The 14,819-nt window shown below is 42.3% G+C and overlaps 1 protein-coding gene across 2 annotated transcripts in view; it reads right to left on the bottom strand.

Annotated features, from left to right (window-relative positions):
* Window positions 1-2,689: 2,689 nt before the first annotated feature.
* GPR176 (G protein-coupled receptor 176) overlaps window positions 2,690-14,819 on the bottom strand; it is a 124,833-nt gene continuing 112,703 nt past the window's right edge. For both annotated transcript variants that reach the window (XM_019968498.2, XM_070797252.1), the window contains 2 exons: window positions 10,275-10,527; window positions 2,690-5,548 (listed from right to left, as the gene is read on the bottom strand). In XM_019968498.2, coding sequence (XP_019824057.2) covers window positions 4,426-5,548; window positions 10,275-10,527 — 1,376 coding nt within the window. In that variant the 3' untranslated portion in view covers window positions 2,690-4,425. The remainder of the gene's footprint in view (window positions 5,549-10,274; window positions 10,528-14,819) is intronic.

Below are 14,819 nucleotides of genomic sequence, written 5' to 3' on the forward strand. Positions count from 1 at the left end.
GCCTGCGTGGTCATTCCTTGCCCCATTTGATGCAGCAGTCCATCGCTTCCATCCCTCTGCACCTTTGGGCTTCCAGCTTTCTCTTTCAGACTTGTATGTAAATACCTGAGTGAAGCCCTGGCTCCTGGACTCACTACCACTCTGCACAGGGATGCAGGACCTGGAGAGCAAGGCATACACAGGTCCCCTTGCAACTGTGCAAATCTTTCTTTGTTTTGCTATATTCTTGGGGTGTTGTCTGGGAGGCAGCAAAAGGACCCCTTTATCCAGAAGGAACATATGTCTGTATCTTATCACTTACCACTGACTTCTCTTCTCTACTATCCTTAATTCCAGGGAAGCTTTTTTTTCTACTGAGGGGAGATGGTTTTCCTTCCTCAAACTGTCTCAAACCTTTGGCTAATCCAAGCTTTCCCAATGTTTGGCTCATTCAAGGCTTCTCAGTGTTTGGCTAACCGAAAGTTCCTCAATCACAGTGTTATTGATATTTTGGACGAGATAAGTCTTTGGAGTGGTGGGCTGTCCTGTGCATGACAGGGTGTTTAGCAGCATCCCTGGCCTTTACTCACTAAATGCCAGGAGCACCCACCAACTTTTGAAAATCATGACCAAATATCCATTAGGCTAATCCCAAGAGTTCCCTCTGCTTTTCTAAGACCTTGGCTTTGATACACAAAAACTGGAAAGGGGCTCACGGGCTATTTCCTTTACTTTGAGGTAATGAAGGCCTTCACCCCACCTTCCCTGAGACAATACATGTGAAGGAGCTGAGCAAGGGAAGGAGGGAAGAGGAATTAGATGCACTGCTGTGATATGGTTAATATCCCATCTGTGATATTCTTTCTCACCTGTTGCCTTAAAAGGTACACCACTGGTCATTCTAGCACCTCCTTTGTGTGGATATTACCTTCCTTCTGTATGTGGGTTGAAGTGAATACACATATAGAAAGAAATTTAAAAGGGAGCAAAAAGGGATTTAACCACTAAGTTCTGATCAATACAGAGGACAAAAGGATTACTGTTTATGCCCAACACACGTGCCTAGAGCTGTATTTCTCAATATTGAACTTCCTTCCAAATTTAGAATTTACACTCACTCTAGTGAATATACAGAGAGGCTTAGGTGCTGAAGAGACAAATAGATCAAAAACCTTGCATTCAACGCCTTTAACCCTTGTATGAGTCATTTCAAGGAAATCGATGAGAACCAGCAATAACTCTGACAGAAAATCTTACTTCAGCTCATTGCCCAGAGAAATTTAGCTACTTCTCCAAGTGCTGTATCTCTTATTTATCCATTTATTATATCATTCACTGATTTAAGTTTGGAATTAAGTGGCTCCTACAAACTCAGGAGATAATTAGCCATTACAGATTCACATAACACCATGCTGGAGATTACAGTTTGAGTTCTATGAAGGCCAGTAGGCCTTTATTCTGCCTATTAACTAACTTATTGCCTTGGCATAAATGGGGATAAACACTAGTTAAGCCAGAAGCTAACTGGGAAGATATTTTAGCTTCTAAAACCTCATGCAGGCTACAGTCCAGGGGGCTGCAAAGAGTTGGACATGACTGAGTGACTAAGCACAACCGCCTCAAAGTATCATCATTATGAATACAAATAATTGTTGGGGTAACTGGTGAAAACATGAGGTTAGTATTATTTTCTGAATAACACTGCATAAAAACCTCAACCACTGTTTTTAATGTAGCAGGTAAGCACTACTATTGATACAGTTTTACTCTGTTTCAGGCTCTGTGTTGAACAGACCATGCCGTTTAATCCTCAGGACTACCCCATGAGGTATACTATTGGATTCCCCTGAAAACAGAGCTTGAGATAAGGGCTTTGGGTGGTTGGTTTTGGGGAGGTAATCCTTGAGGGCATGAATGAGGATAGAGAAAGCCACACAGAGAAAGAAGAGGAGTCAATAAAAGGCTGCATTAATCAGACACCATGGTGGACAATATGGACTCAAGCTGCTTGACCTCCTGAGAAGTAGAAAGATGCCTCCCACAGTTGTCCAGCAGAAAGACAGGAAGCAGGGGCATTTATCCACTGACGCCCATGACCCCCTGGTCAAGGGTTAAGCCCCAGAGCTAGGGAGCTCTCCCAGGGCAGAAAGGAGAGGAGCAAGGCCTTATTGGCTCTCAGGGAGGTAAACAGATGCAGCCAACAATGGCCCACTGCAGACATGGTTAAATTAGAGGTGAAATATGTGAGTCAGGGCAACAGCAGCTTCTGACACAGTTATTACCTCCCCATTTTACAGAGGGGAAACCAAGATACACGGAGATTACCTTACCTGCTGAAGATCACAAGGTGGGTCAATGGTAGAGTCAGGATTCAAGTACTGACCATCAGACTTCAAGGCCATGGTCTCAACCATAGGGGGTAATGACAGCTGCACTATACTCTTCCCAGTGTAGCTCCACCTACGGGTTTAAGTAGTCCACCCACCAATTCTATTTGGAAACCAGGTTGGGGACATTATTCAAACACTGCACTTTCTTCTTTGGGAATTCATTTTTCAAGTTGCAACACCATACAAAAATGCTACTAGAATGCTATATCTACATTTTGGGAAGAAAATAAATACCTTTCACTTGAGATCATGCAGAAAGAGAGAGGTTCAGATAGTACACCACTTGAAAGGGGGAAAAAAATCACTCATACAACTTTTTTTGAGTTTAGAAACTGTTTTTTTATTTTTTTATTAAAACATAATTCTTCAAAGAGTATAGAAATACACCTGGCCACGATCTGTTAGATGTCAACCAACCACTTCAAACATATATAAGAAGTATCTACCAAATTCTGGCTCACCAGAACTTATTAAGTTGTACATATACATTATCAGAACATCAATGTGGCTACATTTGACAGATTCTTCTCAAGTGGACACAATTTTCTGACAGATTATGTTCCTTCTTGATGAAAGCTGTTACAGTTGTGAATGTCTGAAAGATAAGCTTGAAGGGCCACAAGGTGAAGCATCAGGACGTGAGGAGTTACAGAGGGCATGCAGGGCCCTGAGAGAGCGGGTGGCAGGCAGGCCCCTGCTTCCACTGTGAGCACACGATGTACAGAAGAGACAAACACAAAGAGGAAGGCGCTCCCTCCTGGGGAGAAGGGGCTTTGGGCTCACAGTCAGGAATCACAAGACAGCACGCCCAGGAAAGGACAGGAAAAGAAATCCCTGCACACAGTCTGACCTTCCTCCAAGGGACAAGAGCCAGTGCGGTTCAGGGAGATCTGCGAGGACCACTGCCTTTGGGATGCGCTGCTTGCCACTGAGTATGCCCCCTCCCTTCAAGCTTGCTCAAGGCACTGGATTGGCCCCTTTAGGTACAATGAACAAGAACAAAACACCCATCAGAAAAGAGCAGAGCTGGTGCTTGATTTGCTCTCATTAAGAGAGAAGTGTCACCTGTACTTTGAATTCAGTGGTCTCGAATCACTTGTGAGAGCCCCCAGGCGACATTGTCCCCCCTCTCCTATCCTGTCTGGTGCCTGCTATAACTTCGTTGGGAAACAGGAAGCCAAGAGCTTACCTGGGCTAGGTGTTGCCTTGGCATTTTACGATGATGAATTCCTTCTGTTTTGTTCCTCCTTTATGCCCAAAATGAAGGGAGTCATACAGACTGAAAATAAAACTGGCAACACCTGGGGTCTGGAGTCTTCCTTGAAAGAGAACCAAACTATTCCCACTCTTTTGGGCAGAATCACCTCTCCTAATCAAGTATTTTTAGCTTGACATTTCCAGAGGCCCCCGTGTATACTAACTTTGCCTTTTGAAATGATTTTTAATTCCAGAAGTTGGCACAAGGCCATCATTTTCAATATCCTTTACCCCTGCTGATTGCTGCATAGGATCTTTCTCATGAGATCATCTGGGAAGATTAAAGACTAACAGAGTGTGGGTATTTCTCAGTCTTTCTTCTCCACTTCTTTCACATTTTAAAATCAATCTAATAGGCATTTTCTGTATGGTCACATGGCTCCATGATTATCTTGGGCTTCTCCTAGAGTCCTTGCTCCCTTTGGCACTCCATAGACACTCTCCTCTTTGTGTACTCTCTGCAGGGCCCCAAAACTGAGATATCCTCAGAAAATGCACACGAAGTTCCCACCCAAGAGCCATTCCCCACTACCCAGCTTTCGTCTCCACAGTGAGGAACATGGACTTTACTAAGGACTTGGATCACTGAGATAAACATATATATATAGATAGATAAATATACACATCCTCAATAAAGAGGACATTCAATTTTATATATAGATTTCCCTCTCATTCATAAGCACTTGGCCCACAGTGGAGGAGTCAGCCCATGCTGAGCTGCAATGAGATCATACAAATCACAGGCCCAGTGAAAGAAGAGCAGGAAAGGCCTGTGGCTTCCAAGCATTCACAAGCCATGCTAGGAATCCACCTTTGGGAAGATGCTCACTTTATTGTTTCTGCTCATCTTCCGCTCTACCCTGCCTACCTTGGGCATCTTTGTCTGGATCAGCTCTTCTGGGGTGTTACCCAAGGGAGGAAGCAGCCTCTTCTTGCTGTTTCGGGTCTCTGAGAGCCACTGGGGAGGCAACTCAAAAGGCCCAAAGCCAAACTGCAGGGAATACTTGTCGGGAAATGTCTCAGATTCCACAGACACTGCTGGTGCTACCTGGGAGATAGAGTCCACGGTGCCCGGGGGTGGTGTGGGAGTTGCAAACTGTGGTCCCAGCTCTGCCTCCAGGCAGGTGGGAAGTAGCTCCTTGGCCTGGAGAGCCCCTGAGCCTGGGTACTTGGCTTCGCTCTCTTCCTCATCCTCCGTGGGCTTGAAGATCTGCTGCTGCCCAATGTGGAACATCTCCAGGAGTTGGCTGCCTGAGCGCATGCTGGGCTCCAGGCTGGCATCAGCCATCCCACTCCCTGTGCCCACCACGTTTCGGCGGCTGTAGCGGTGGTGCAGTTGGACCAAGGTCCCTACCAAGCACTTGCGGACAGATTTGTTCACAGTAAGAAAAAGCACAGGGTTCGCCAGCAGAGACACTTTGGGCAGCCAAATGGCCGTAAGCAGCAAGAAGATGGAAGTGTTGGGGACATTAAGCACTGTCTGGTAGATGACCAGTGTGGCATAGGGCACGCTGCATAAGATGAAGACCATCACCATGGACAGCAGCATGGCATGCAGCTCAGCCTCCCGCTGGGAGGCATAGGGGATAGAGATGGTGTTCTGTGGGGTCCGCAGTGCTGCTATGATGACCTTCTTCTTCTGGCTGGCACTCAGGGCCCGGCGTATCAGTATTAAAAAGAAGAACACCACAGCCACAGGCACGATGACCGTGGTGATGTTGTAGACCAGAACGTAAACCAGGTGGCCCAAAGAGTTGCTCCAGACTTCCGTGCAGGTTGACATGGCGTAGATGTCGGCCACATTGGTCACTGCAAACACAGGGACACTGGCCACCACTGCATGGGCCCAGATGTATATCACTAGTTCTCGGGACTTGGCGTCAGATATTTTTCTCTCCAGTGGATAGAGGACTGAGTAGTACCTGCCAAATGCACAAGCAAAATTCATTTCACAGAAGAAGATACACTTTAAATTAGGGGAGTTTATATTACTAAAAGTAGGAGAGAGGAAAGAAAGGGTCGAGTTCTTTCATTCTGCCTAAGACAGAGGAGATCACTAGGGGAATTTGGAAGCTAGACCCTAAGTTTTGAGGACTTTGCCATGCAATTCATTGTTAGCTTTATAATTATTGCCACCAGCACTAAATCCCAAAGAGTGCCCTCGATATAAAGGATATCTCCATCTGCTGTGAAGACACTCTTTTTCAATTTAAGGGTAAAGGGTTATTTGTAAATAATTTTACATGGGCTAGAGGAGCTTAAGGGCAATTTTCAAAGCCATGGAGAGAGAGAAATTTGCACACAAATCCAAAGCAAACTCATGCTGCAGTATATATGCATGGGTATCATTAGCATTTACAGCTGCTGGGGCAGAAAAACCCAGTGTGAGGGATAGACTTTGACAAAGTCCTTCAAAATCAATTCCACTGAAAAAATTTTGTGGGCTCAGTAGCCATTTTTTACATGATAATCGCTCAGGATCCCTAAGAGCAATCAGTAGGTTTAAAATACCTGCACAGTTATATCTTTGTTAAAATCAGAGATTTTTTTCCTTCAAGCTTGACTTGATTATTCTACAACCACCGAATCAGAATTCCCAAAGCACCTTATTTCAATATCACCTATGACTTGGGGAAACTGAGTAATTTGTTTGTTTGGTTGGTTGGTTTTTTTTTTTTTTTTTTGAGTAATTTGTTAAACCCCTAGAATCACATCTGTCTTGAATGGGCAGTCAGTAGCCTCAGAGATACAGCAAGTTTCTTCACCCTTAGCTCACCCCACGTCTGCGCAGTGAGCTAATGCTGGAGTCGACCTTCCAACCCTGTTAACATGTATTCCCTCACGGGCCACCTGAGCACGTGTGCTTTCCCGTCACAAGGATTTCTGAGCACCATCCGTGTGCTACATATTGTGCCTGGCACTGGGCTGCAAAGATGAAAGGATACACGAGAATGTTTCTAAACTACATGGGGAAGAAATGGCATGTAAGCAAACAATTATAACTGAGGAGAAGATGGCTCTACTGGAGGCATGCATAGAGGAGGCAGGGGAAGGGGAGCACCTGGGAAAATGTCAAGAGAAAGTGGTGCTGTGGTGGAGTCTGTCAGGGGACAAGCTGGGGGAGAGACGATGCAAACACACATGACCATGGAAGACCAGAGGTGGGTGGAGCACGGTAAAAGGTATTCTAGATCGCTTTCTGGGAGGGGAAAAAAAGAGAAAGAAACGTGTAAGTTATGCACACTCTCAATTTTTTCTCTCTGAATATAGATAAACTTTTCTATTCATCATTTAACAAATCCAATATGATGGTCCCATACCCACACATGAATACATGTCCACTATCTCTGATTCCCATTTGCTAAAAGACATGTAACGAACCCCAGTTTCCCATCATTTCTGATTCCATTATGTCGGGAAATAGATGCAACACGAGTGCACAGGTTCACTATACATCATTTTGTTGGAGTGTACATGTCTAGAGGATGATGCAGAAGTGCACGTGGCCTCCCAATTAACTTGCTGACTTGGTGCCATGAAACAAATATCTGAGAAAGAAGTGAGAGAAAGGACTGTTCTCCCTTTGTCTTCATGTACACCACACTTGTGCTTTTGAGTAATCACTAAACAATAAAATAGGGATCTACCAACCTTGCTTTTATACTAAAGGAACTTGCCTAACTTTTTTTAAAAATAGGAATTTGATATTAACAGATGTGCTAAGCCGTTTCAGTCATGTCTAATATTTTGCTACCCTATGGACTGTAGCCTGCCAGGCTCCTCTGTCCATGGGATTCTCCAGGCAAGAATATTAGAGTTGGTTGCCATTTCAGGGGATCTTCCTGACCCAGGGATCAAACCCAAGTCTCTTATGTCCCCTGCATTGGCAGGCAGGTTCTTTACTACTAGCACCACCCAGGGAACCCATCAATAGATGCACAATACTATATATAAAATAGATAAACAATACAAATAAAGACCTACTATACAGCACAGGGAACTATATTCAATATCTTGTAATAACCTATAATGGAAAAGAATCTGGCAAGATTTTATATATATATATATATAACTGAATCACTTTTTTATACACCTGAAACATTGTAAATCAACTATACTTCAATTAAAAAATAAAGTAAAAGATACACTGGAAAAAAACTTTAAAATGATGGCAAAAATATAGTAGATTTTCTGCTGGAAAGATAATACGGATTTCTTATTATTTATGTATTTTCTTGCCTAAAACCAGAGGCTCAAAAATAACCCACAGAGATTATTTCACTGTTCTAGGTGAAACAGCAATCTGTCCTGAATGTTTCCACTCTTGTTGCATCCTATTCTTAAAAAACCTTCAGGATTCATAGCAGCATTATTCAAAAGATCCAAAAATTGGCAACAACCCAAATGTCCCTTAACTAGTAAACAGATAAATAAACTGTGGTATATGCATCCAATGGAAAATTATTCAGCAATAAAAAGGAATGAAGTAAGTTGCTAAAAGAGTAGGTCAAGGGGCTTCCCTCGTTGCTCAGTGGTAAAAATCTGCCTGCCAATGCAGAAGGCATGGGTTCAATCCCTGATCCGGAAAGATCCCACATGCCGTGGAGCAACCAAGCGTGTGTGCCACAACTATTGAGCCTATGCTCTGGAGACCAGGAACTGCAACAAGAGAAGCCACAGCCGTGAGAAGCCCACACACTGCACCTGGAGAGTAGTCTCTGCTCTCTGCAGCTGGAGAAAAGCCTGCACAGCAATGAAGACCCAACATAGCCAAAAATAAATAAAACTATTTTTAAAAGATAAAAGAGTTGATTGTAACAGTTCTCATCATAAGGTAAATGACATGTTTCTATATGAGATGATGGATGTTATCTCATTTTTTTAGAATTTTTTTTATGTGGACCATTTTTAAAGTCTTTATTGAATTTGTTACAGTATCACCTCTGTTTTATGTTTTGACTTTTCAACCATGAGGCATGTGGGATCTTAGCTCCCTGATTAGGGATCAGAACCCACACCCCCTGCATTGGAAGGTAAAGTCTTAACCACTTGACTGCCAGAGAAGTCTCTGGCTAAATTTCTAGTGAGCCATTTCACAATATGTGTAAGAAAATCCATTATGCCATATACCCTAAATTTATACAGTGCGGTAGTAAAGGGCCTATTGAGTGATGCTGCTGCTGCCGCTAAGTCGCTTCAGCCGTGTCCGACTCTATGCGACCCCAGAGACGGACCCCCATGTAAAAGAAGGCAGACACACAACTCCAAACTGGTCCGTGTCACTTGGTTTTGTCACCTGCCTCGTCTGCTCCTGTGGATGGTGAGTTTCTAAGGAGAAACTGTCAAAGAGCTGCAGCTCTCTAGTGGTAAAAGGACTGCTGACAATTTATCTGAGAAAGAATGTGCAAAACAGAAGAGAAAACTAGGAAAAAAAAAAAAAAATATATATATATATATATATATCGGTGCAGCCTATCTAAACACGGGCCTCAAATAGTTCATTTAGTTCTTTTTACCCTTGAGGAAACTGAGGCTCAGAGAGGTTTGCCAAAGCCAGCAGCAAGGAAACAGCACAGGTAAGGCTTAAAATCAGACTTCTGGCTCCAAGATCCCTCTTTTAAGTACAAAGTCAATGATTTCTGCCAGTATGCAGAAGGCTTTGTATGACTTTGTGTCCTGTCATGCAGCTGACACTGGCCAGCTAATGAGATCTGGGTTCCAAGTCAGATAGGGTGAAGTCACTCCAGAGATGGATTTTGCAGTCTATACCCTCAATAGGTCATTAAGGTTTAAGCATGTTTTAAATAGACAAAGAGTATTAAAATTCTAAATTCACCTAAAACATAGTTAAATTTATCACAGGATATAAAGTCAGAAGAATCAGCACATTTTGCATCAGCAACTTCTCCTTTTTGTAAATCTTGAAATCAAAAATTCTTGTGGACACAAAATATTTTTTAATTCTTGTGTGCTTATTTAATTCTGTTCTCTAAAATGTATTATTATCTCAACTGTATTCATGAAGTGCTAGCAACAACAAAAAAAAGGCAGGAAGTTGATTACTGAGATCTTTAAACTTCACTATGATAAATCTGATCAAATTATGTATGATAGCAAAACTAGGATGTAAGATTTATTTCAAATGACATCCATTAAAAAGTGATGGGAAGAGAAAGCAATCACCATCACAGTATAAAACCTTGGAAATAAATCCTCCCAAGGAATTTCTGGTGCTATCTGGCCAGGTCCAACTGGACTGTCTAATCACTTGTTAAATAACTACTGAATTGTTTGTTCTCTTGTTCTTCCAGAAATGTTTTCATCCATCATCAAAAGGCCCTAATTGCAGAGTTAGCAATCTGATGAGCAATCTACTGCAAATTGCAAAGCAAATATGGCCAATTCCAACCAGACTGAAACTATATCATGCCCCAGCTCTGCCCTGGCATCCTCATGATGTAGCCTCCTCAACACCACATCTTTTCTCAACAGCCCCATTTTCCGGGGCTGCTGGCTTTGCTGAGGCATCTGTTTCAGCAATTGATTCTCCACAAGCAATATTTGGAACATCAGCTATTCACTATTTGCTTCACAATGCTAATTTTTCAGTATTTAAAAAAAGTTACGCCCCTGGCTACCTAATCTTACCTGTCCAAGGCAATGGCAGGGAAGCTGAGGATAGTCACAGAGCAGAAGACTTTGTGCAAAAACTTGACGACCCTGCAGAAGAGCATGGTGTAGATCCACCAGCAACAGTGAGGACTGGTGCTGAGGATGATGTCGAAGGGCACGCAGACCAGGCTGGCACAAATCCCCGAGCAGGCCAGGTTTTTAATGAACCTGTTGGTGACAGATTTGAACACGGTTGTGCGGCAAGTCGACCATAACACCATGAAGTTTCCTGGCCAGATAGGCAAAAATAAGAACAAAAGAATATTTAGATAAAAAGAAAGAAGACCGAAAGGAAAGAAGGAAAATGCAGGTTAAAAAAAAAAAGATTGAAAACCACATTTGAGAGTTCATTTCAAAGAACTTAAAGGCCATATTACATTATCAATTTATGTGAAATTATTAAATCACTTTCATACATATCAAAAAGTCTAGAAGAATTTTTAGTAGTGAGTTTTGTTATTTAATTTCAGGCATAATAAGTATTATGATGATCCTGTCTCACCTGAGTATAAACAATTGGCTAGGTATTACTAAATCTCAGCCAGTCTACTCTGTTAAAGCTTGCAAATGACCTCCAGTTACCAAACTCTGCCACAGAAACAGGACAAAAGACACACATGTGGCTTACAATTTTCTATTAGCCATATTTTTTAAAATTAAAAAGCAGGTGAAATTCTAGTAGCATATTTTATTGACCCCAATCTATGCTAAACAATATCATTTCAACATGTCATTACTACTTTAAAAAGTACTAATGAAATATTTCCATTCTTATTTTTGTACCACATCTTTGAAATTTGGCATGCATTTTTAAATTGAAATATAATTAATACATAACATTATATTCATTGTAGGTGTGCATGGTGTACATTTTATTTTACACTTAAACATATTTCAGTTCACATTAGTCACATTGCAAGTGCTCCATAGCCACATGCAGCTGGTGGCCACTGAAGAGGCCTGCACTGTTCTAGATCTTTAGCATCTATAACACACTTGCCTCTCTCTAAGCGTTCTCCTCCTGTGGCTTCCACAGGCCCACAGTCTCCTGGTGTTTCTCCCACCTCCCACCTCTCCCACCTCTCCCAGGTCCTAGAGGCTCCTAGTCTGCTTCACCAGACCCTTTCCCATCTTCTTCCTGCAGCCTCTTACTAGGTTAAATTATCCATTGAGATGTCTTGCTTTTGAAACACTGACCCTCCCATTCACACCCCAGACTAGGCCTCTCCTCCTAATTCCAGCTCCTGTTTGCCACTAAATGTTGGATTCTCCATTCCCTCGCAGTCTGTTCTGCCTATCTACTGTCCTCCAGAGCCTACACAATCTGGGACCAACCTGCCTAATCTCACACCATGCTGCCCCTGGCTTGCTGGGCACAGTCACACAGCTCTTTTTTTCTGTCTTTGAAGCACATCGAGGCTGACTCAGTCTAAGTACCTGGGTACAAGCTTTTATACTGCCCAGCAAGGTTCTTGTATGTCTGTCTGATTCCTTTTAATCCAGGTCTTAGTATAATTGCTGCCTCCTCAGAGAGGCCTTCTCTAACCATATTTTTATTTTAAACATTCACTGTTCCTCCCTCCACTATACTCTGTTATAATACTGTGGCCTTCTTAGCTTTCATAATTATTCATTTGTTTATTCATTTTCCCTTCACTTCATGAGGACAAAAAAAATGTCAATCTTGTTTACTATTATAATTCCACTGCCTAGTTCAGTACCTAGCACAGAATAGGTGCTCAGCAAGTATTTAGATGAATGAATTTGTAAAAGGACAAATAACAACTTAAAGTCCCTGCAATAAAATAACCCTTTTGTATTTGGAATATCACAAGAGGCTGTTCTAAGTCAGTAGTTCCCAAACCTTACTATGCATAAGGATTACTGTATCAGACATCCTGACTCACAGTTACAGGTATAGAATTGGAAACTTGCATTTGTAACAAGCTGGCCCCAGACTGAAGTTTCAGAACTAACTGCCATGTCTAGCCCTTATCCCCAGGGTCTCACAGGGCCCAAGTGCTCAGGAATACCAGCAGCCTATTCTACTAGGGAGGCTTTCACCTGGTGAGAGACCCCGGTCCACATGGCCGATCAGTCACGACCCAAGAATACTGCTGCTTCTTGAGTACGGGCACAGAGAATACCCTCTAATGAACTGAGCTGGCAGCTCAGCCTCACACAGATGGAGAGCCATGGTGCCAGGGGAGGGGGTAGCAGAGTTCAGGGCTGCAGCCAAAGTCACCCCAGGAGCTGCCTCAGTGCCTCAGATGTTGACATAACTTTCTGTCAAGAGTCTCTCTTCAAACACAATATTCTACAGCTACTTCTTATTTTCCAGGAAAAAAAAAAAAGGCACTGTCTCTAGGTAAGTAGGCCAGCTGCTTCCAGGAAATTCTCTAATAAACTTTGCTTACATAAGTTTGCTGCCTCAGTGAGATTAAATTTGCAGTGGGAATATATACACATGTGTTCAATACAAGAGCCGTTTATACTAATACCATTACCTCAGGCCCATCAAGCTCTCCTGTCACCAAGGTTATAAGCTGAGCAATAATGATGTATTTGAAGCTTCATCTACATGGGGAATTTTTTTTCCTGGCCTTTTCCCACTGAAACGCAGAATAGGATCTTGCTGAAGCATCTTTCCTCACTTAAGTTTTACAGATAGGACTTAAAATCTGGTAACCATCTAATAACAAAACTGCCCACTTAAAGAAATCTGCCATGAAGAGAGTGTCACAATATCATCAGTTGTTAATACTGAGGCTGTCTCCAGTCCACCGGGGGACTTTCTATAAAGACATAAATGAAGACCCTTAGCATTCTCTTTTTCTCTATCACTATTAATCTTTGTCACTTTGTAGATTACGCTGGAAAGCCTTTTCATAGGAAAAGGTCAGTTTTCATTCCAATCCCAAAGAAAGGCAATGCCAAAGAATACTCAAACTACCGCACAATTGCACTCATCTCACACGCTAGTAAAGTAATGCTCAAAATTCTCCAAGCCAGGCTTCAGCAATATGTGAACCGTGAACTTCCAGATAGATGTTCAAGCTGGATTTAGAAAAGGCAAAGGAACCAGAGGTCAAATTGCCAACATCCATTGGATCATAGAAAAAGCCAGAGAGTTCCAGAAAAACATCTACTTCTGCTTTATTAACTACACCAAAGCCTTTGACTGTGTGGATCACAACAAACTATGGAAAATTCTGAAAGAGATGGGAATACCAGACCACCTTATCTGCCTCCTGAGAAATCTGTATGCAGGTCAAGAAGCAACTGTTAGAATGGGACATGGAACTATGGACTGGTCCCAAATTGGGAAAGGAGTACATCAAGGCTGTATATTGTCACCCTGCTTATTTAACTTATATGCAGAGTACATCATGAGAAACACTGGGCTGGCTGAAGCACAAGCTGAAATCAAGATTGCTGGGAGAAATATCAATAAGCTCAGATATGCAGATGACACCACCTTTATGGCAGAAAGCAAAGAAGAACTAAAGATCCTCTTGATGAAAGTGAAAGAGGAGATTGAAAAAGTTGGCTTAAAACTCAACATTCAGAAAACTAAGATCATGGCAGCTGGTCCCATCACTTCATGGCCAATAGATGGGGAAACAATGGAAACAGTGAGAGACTTCATTTTCTTGGGCTCCAAAATCACTGCAGATGGTGACTACAGCCATGAAATTATAAGACGCTTACTCCTTGGAAGAAAAGATATGACCAACCTAGACAACATAGTTAAACCTAAAATCTTCTGCACAACAAAGGAAACTATTAGCAAGGTGAAAAGACAGCTTTCAGAATGGGAGAAAATAATAGCAAATGAAGCAACTGACAAACAACTAATCTCAAAAATATACAAGCAACTCCTACAGCTCAACTCCAGAAAAATAAATGACCCAATCAAAAAATGGGCCAAAGAACTAAATAGACATTTCTCCAAAGAAGACATACAGATGGCTAACAAACACATGAAAAGATGCTCAACATCACTCATTATCAGAGAAATGCAAATCAAAACCACTATGAGGTACCATTTCACGCCAGTCAGAATGGCTGCGATCCAAAAGTCTACAAGCAATAAATGCTGGAGAGGGTGTGGAGAAAAGCGAACCCTCTTACACTGTTGGTGGGAATGCAAACTAGTATAGCCACTATGGAGAACAGTGTGGAGATTCCTTAGAAAACTGGAAATAGAACTGCCTTATGATCCAGCAATCCCACTGCTGGGCATACACACTGAGGAAACCAGAAGGGAAAGAGACACGTGTACCCCAATGTTCATCACAGCACTGTTTATAATAGCCAGGACATGGAAGCAACCTAGATGTCCACCAGCAGATGAATGGATAAGAAAGCTGTGGTACATATACACAGTGGAGTATTACTCAGCCATTAAAAAGAATACATTTGAATCAGTTCTAATGAGGTGGATGAAACTGGAGTCTATTATACAGAGTGAAGTAAGCCAGAAAGAAAAACACCAATACAGTATACTAACGCATATAT

Source organism: Bos indicus, chromosome 10 (assembly GCF_029378745.1).
Source record: "Bos indicus isolate NIAB-ARS_2022 breed Sahiwal x Tharparkar chromosome 10, NIAB-ARS_B.indTharparkar_mat_pri_1.0, whole genome shotgun sequence".
Taxonomy (NCBI): Eukaryota; Metazoa; Chordata; class Mammalia; order Artiodactyla; family Bovidae; genus Bos; species Bos indicus.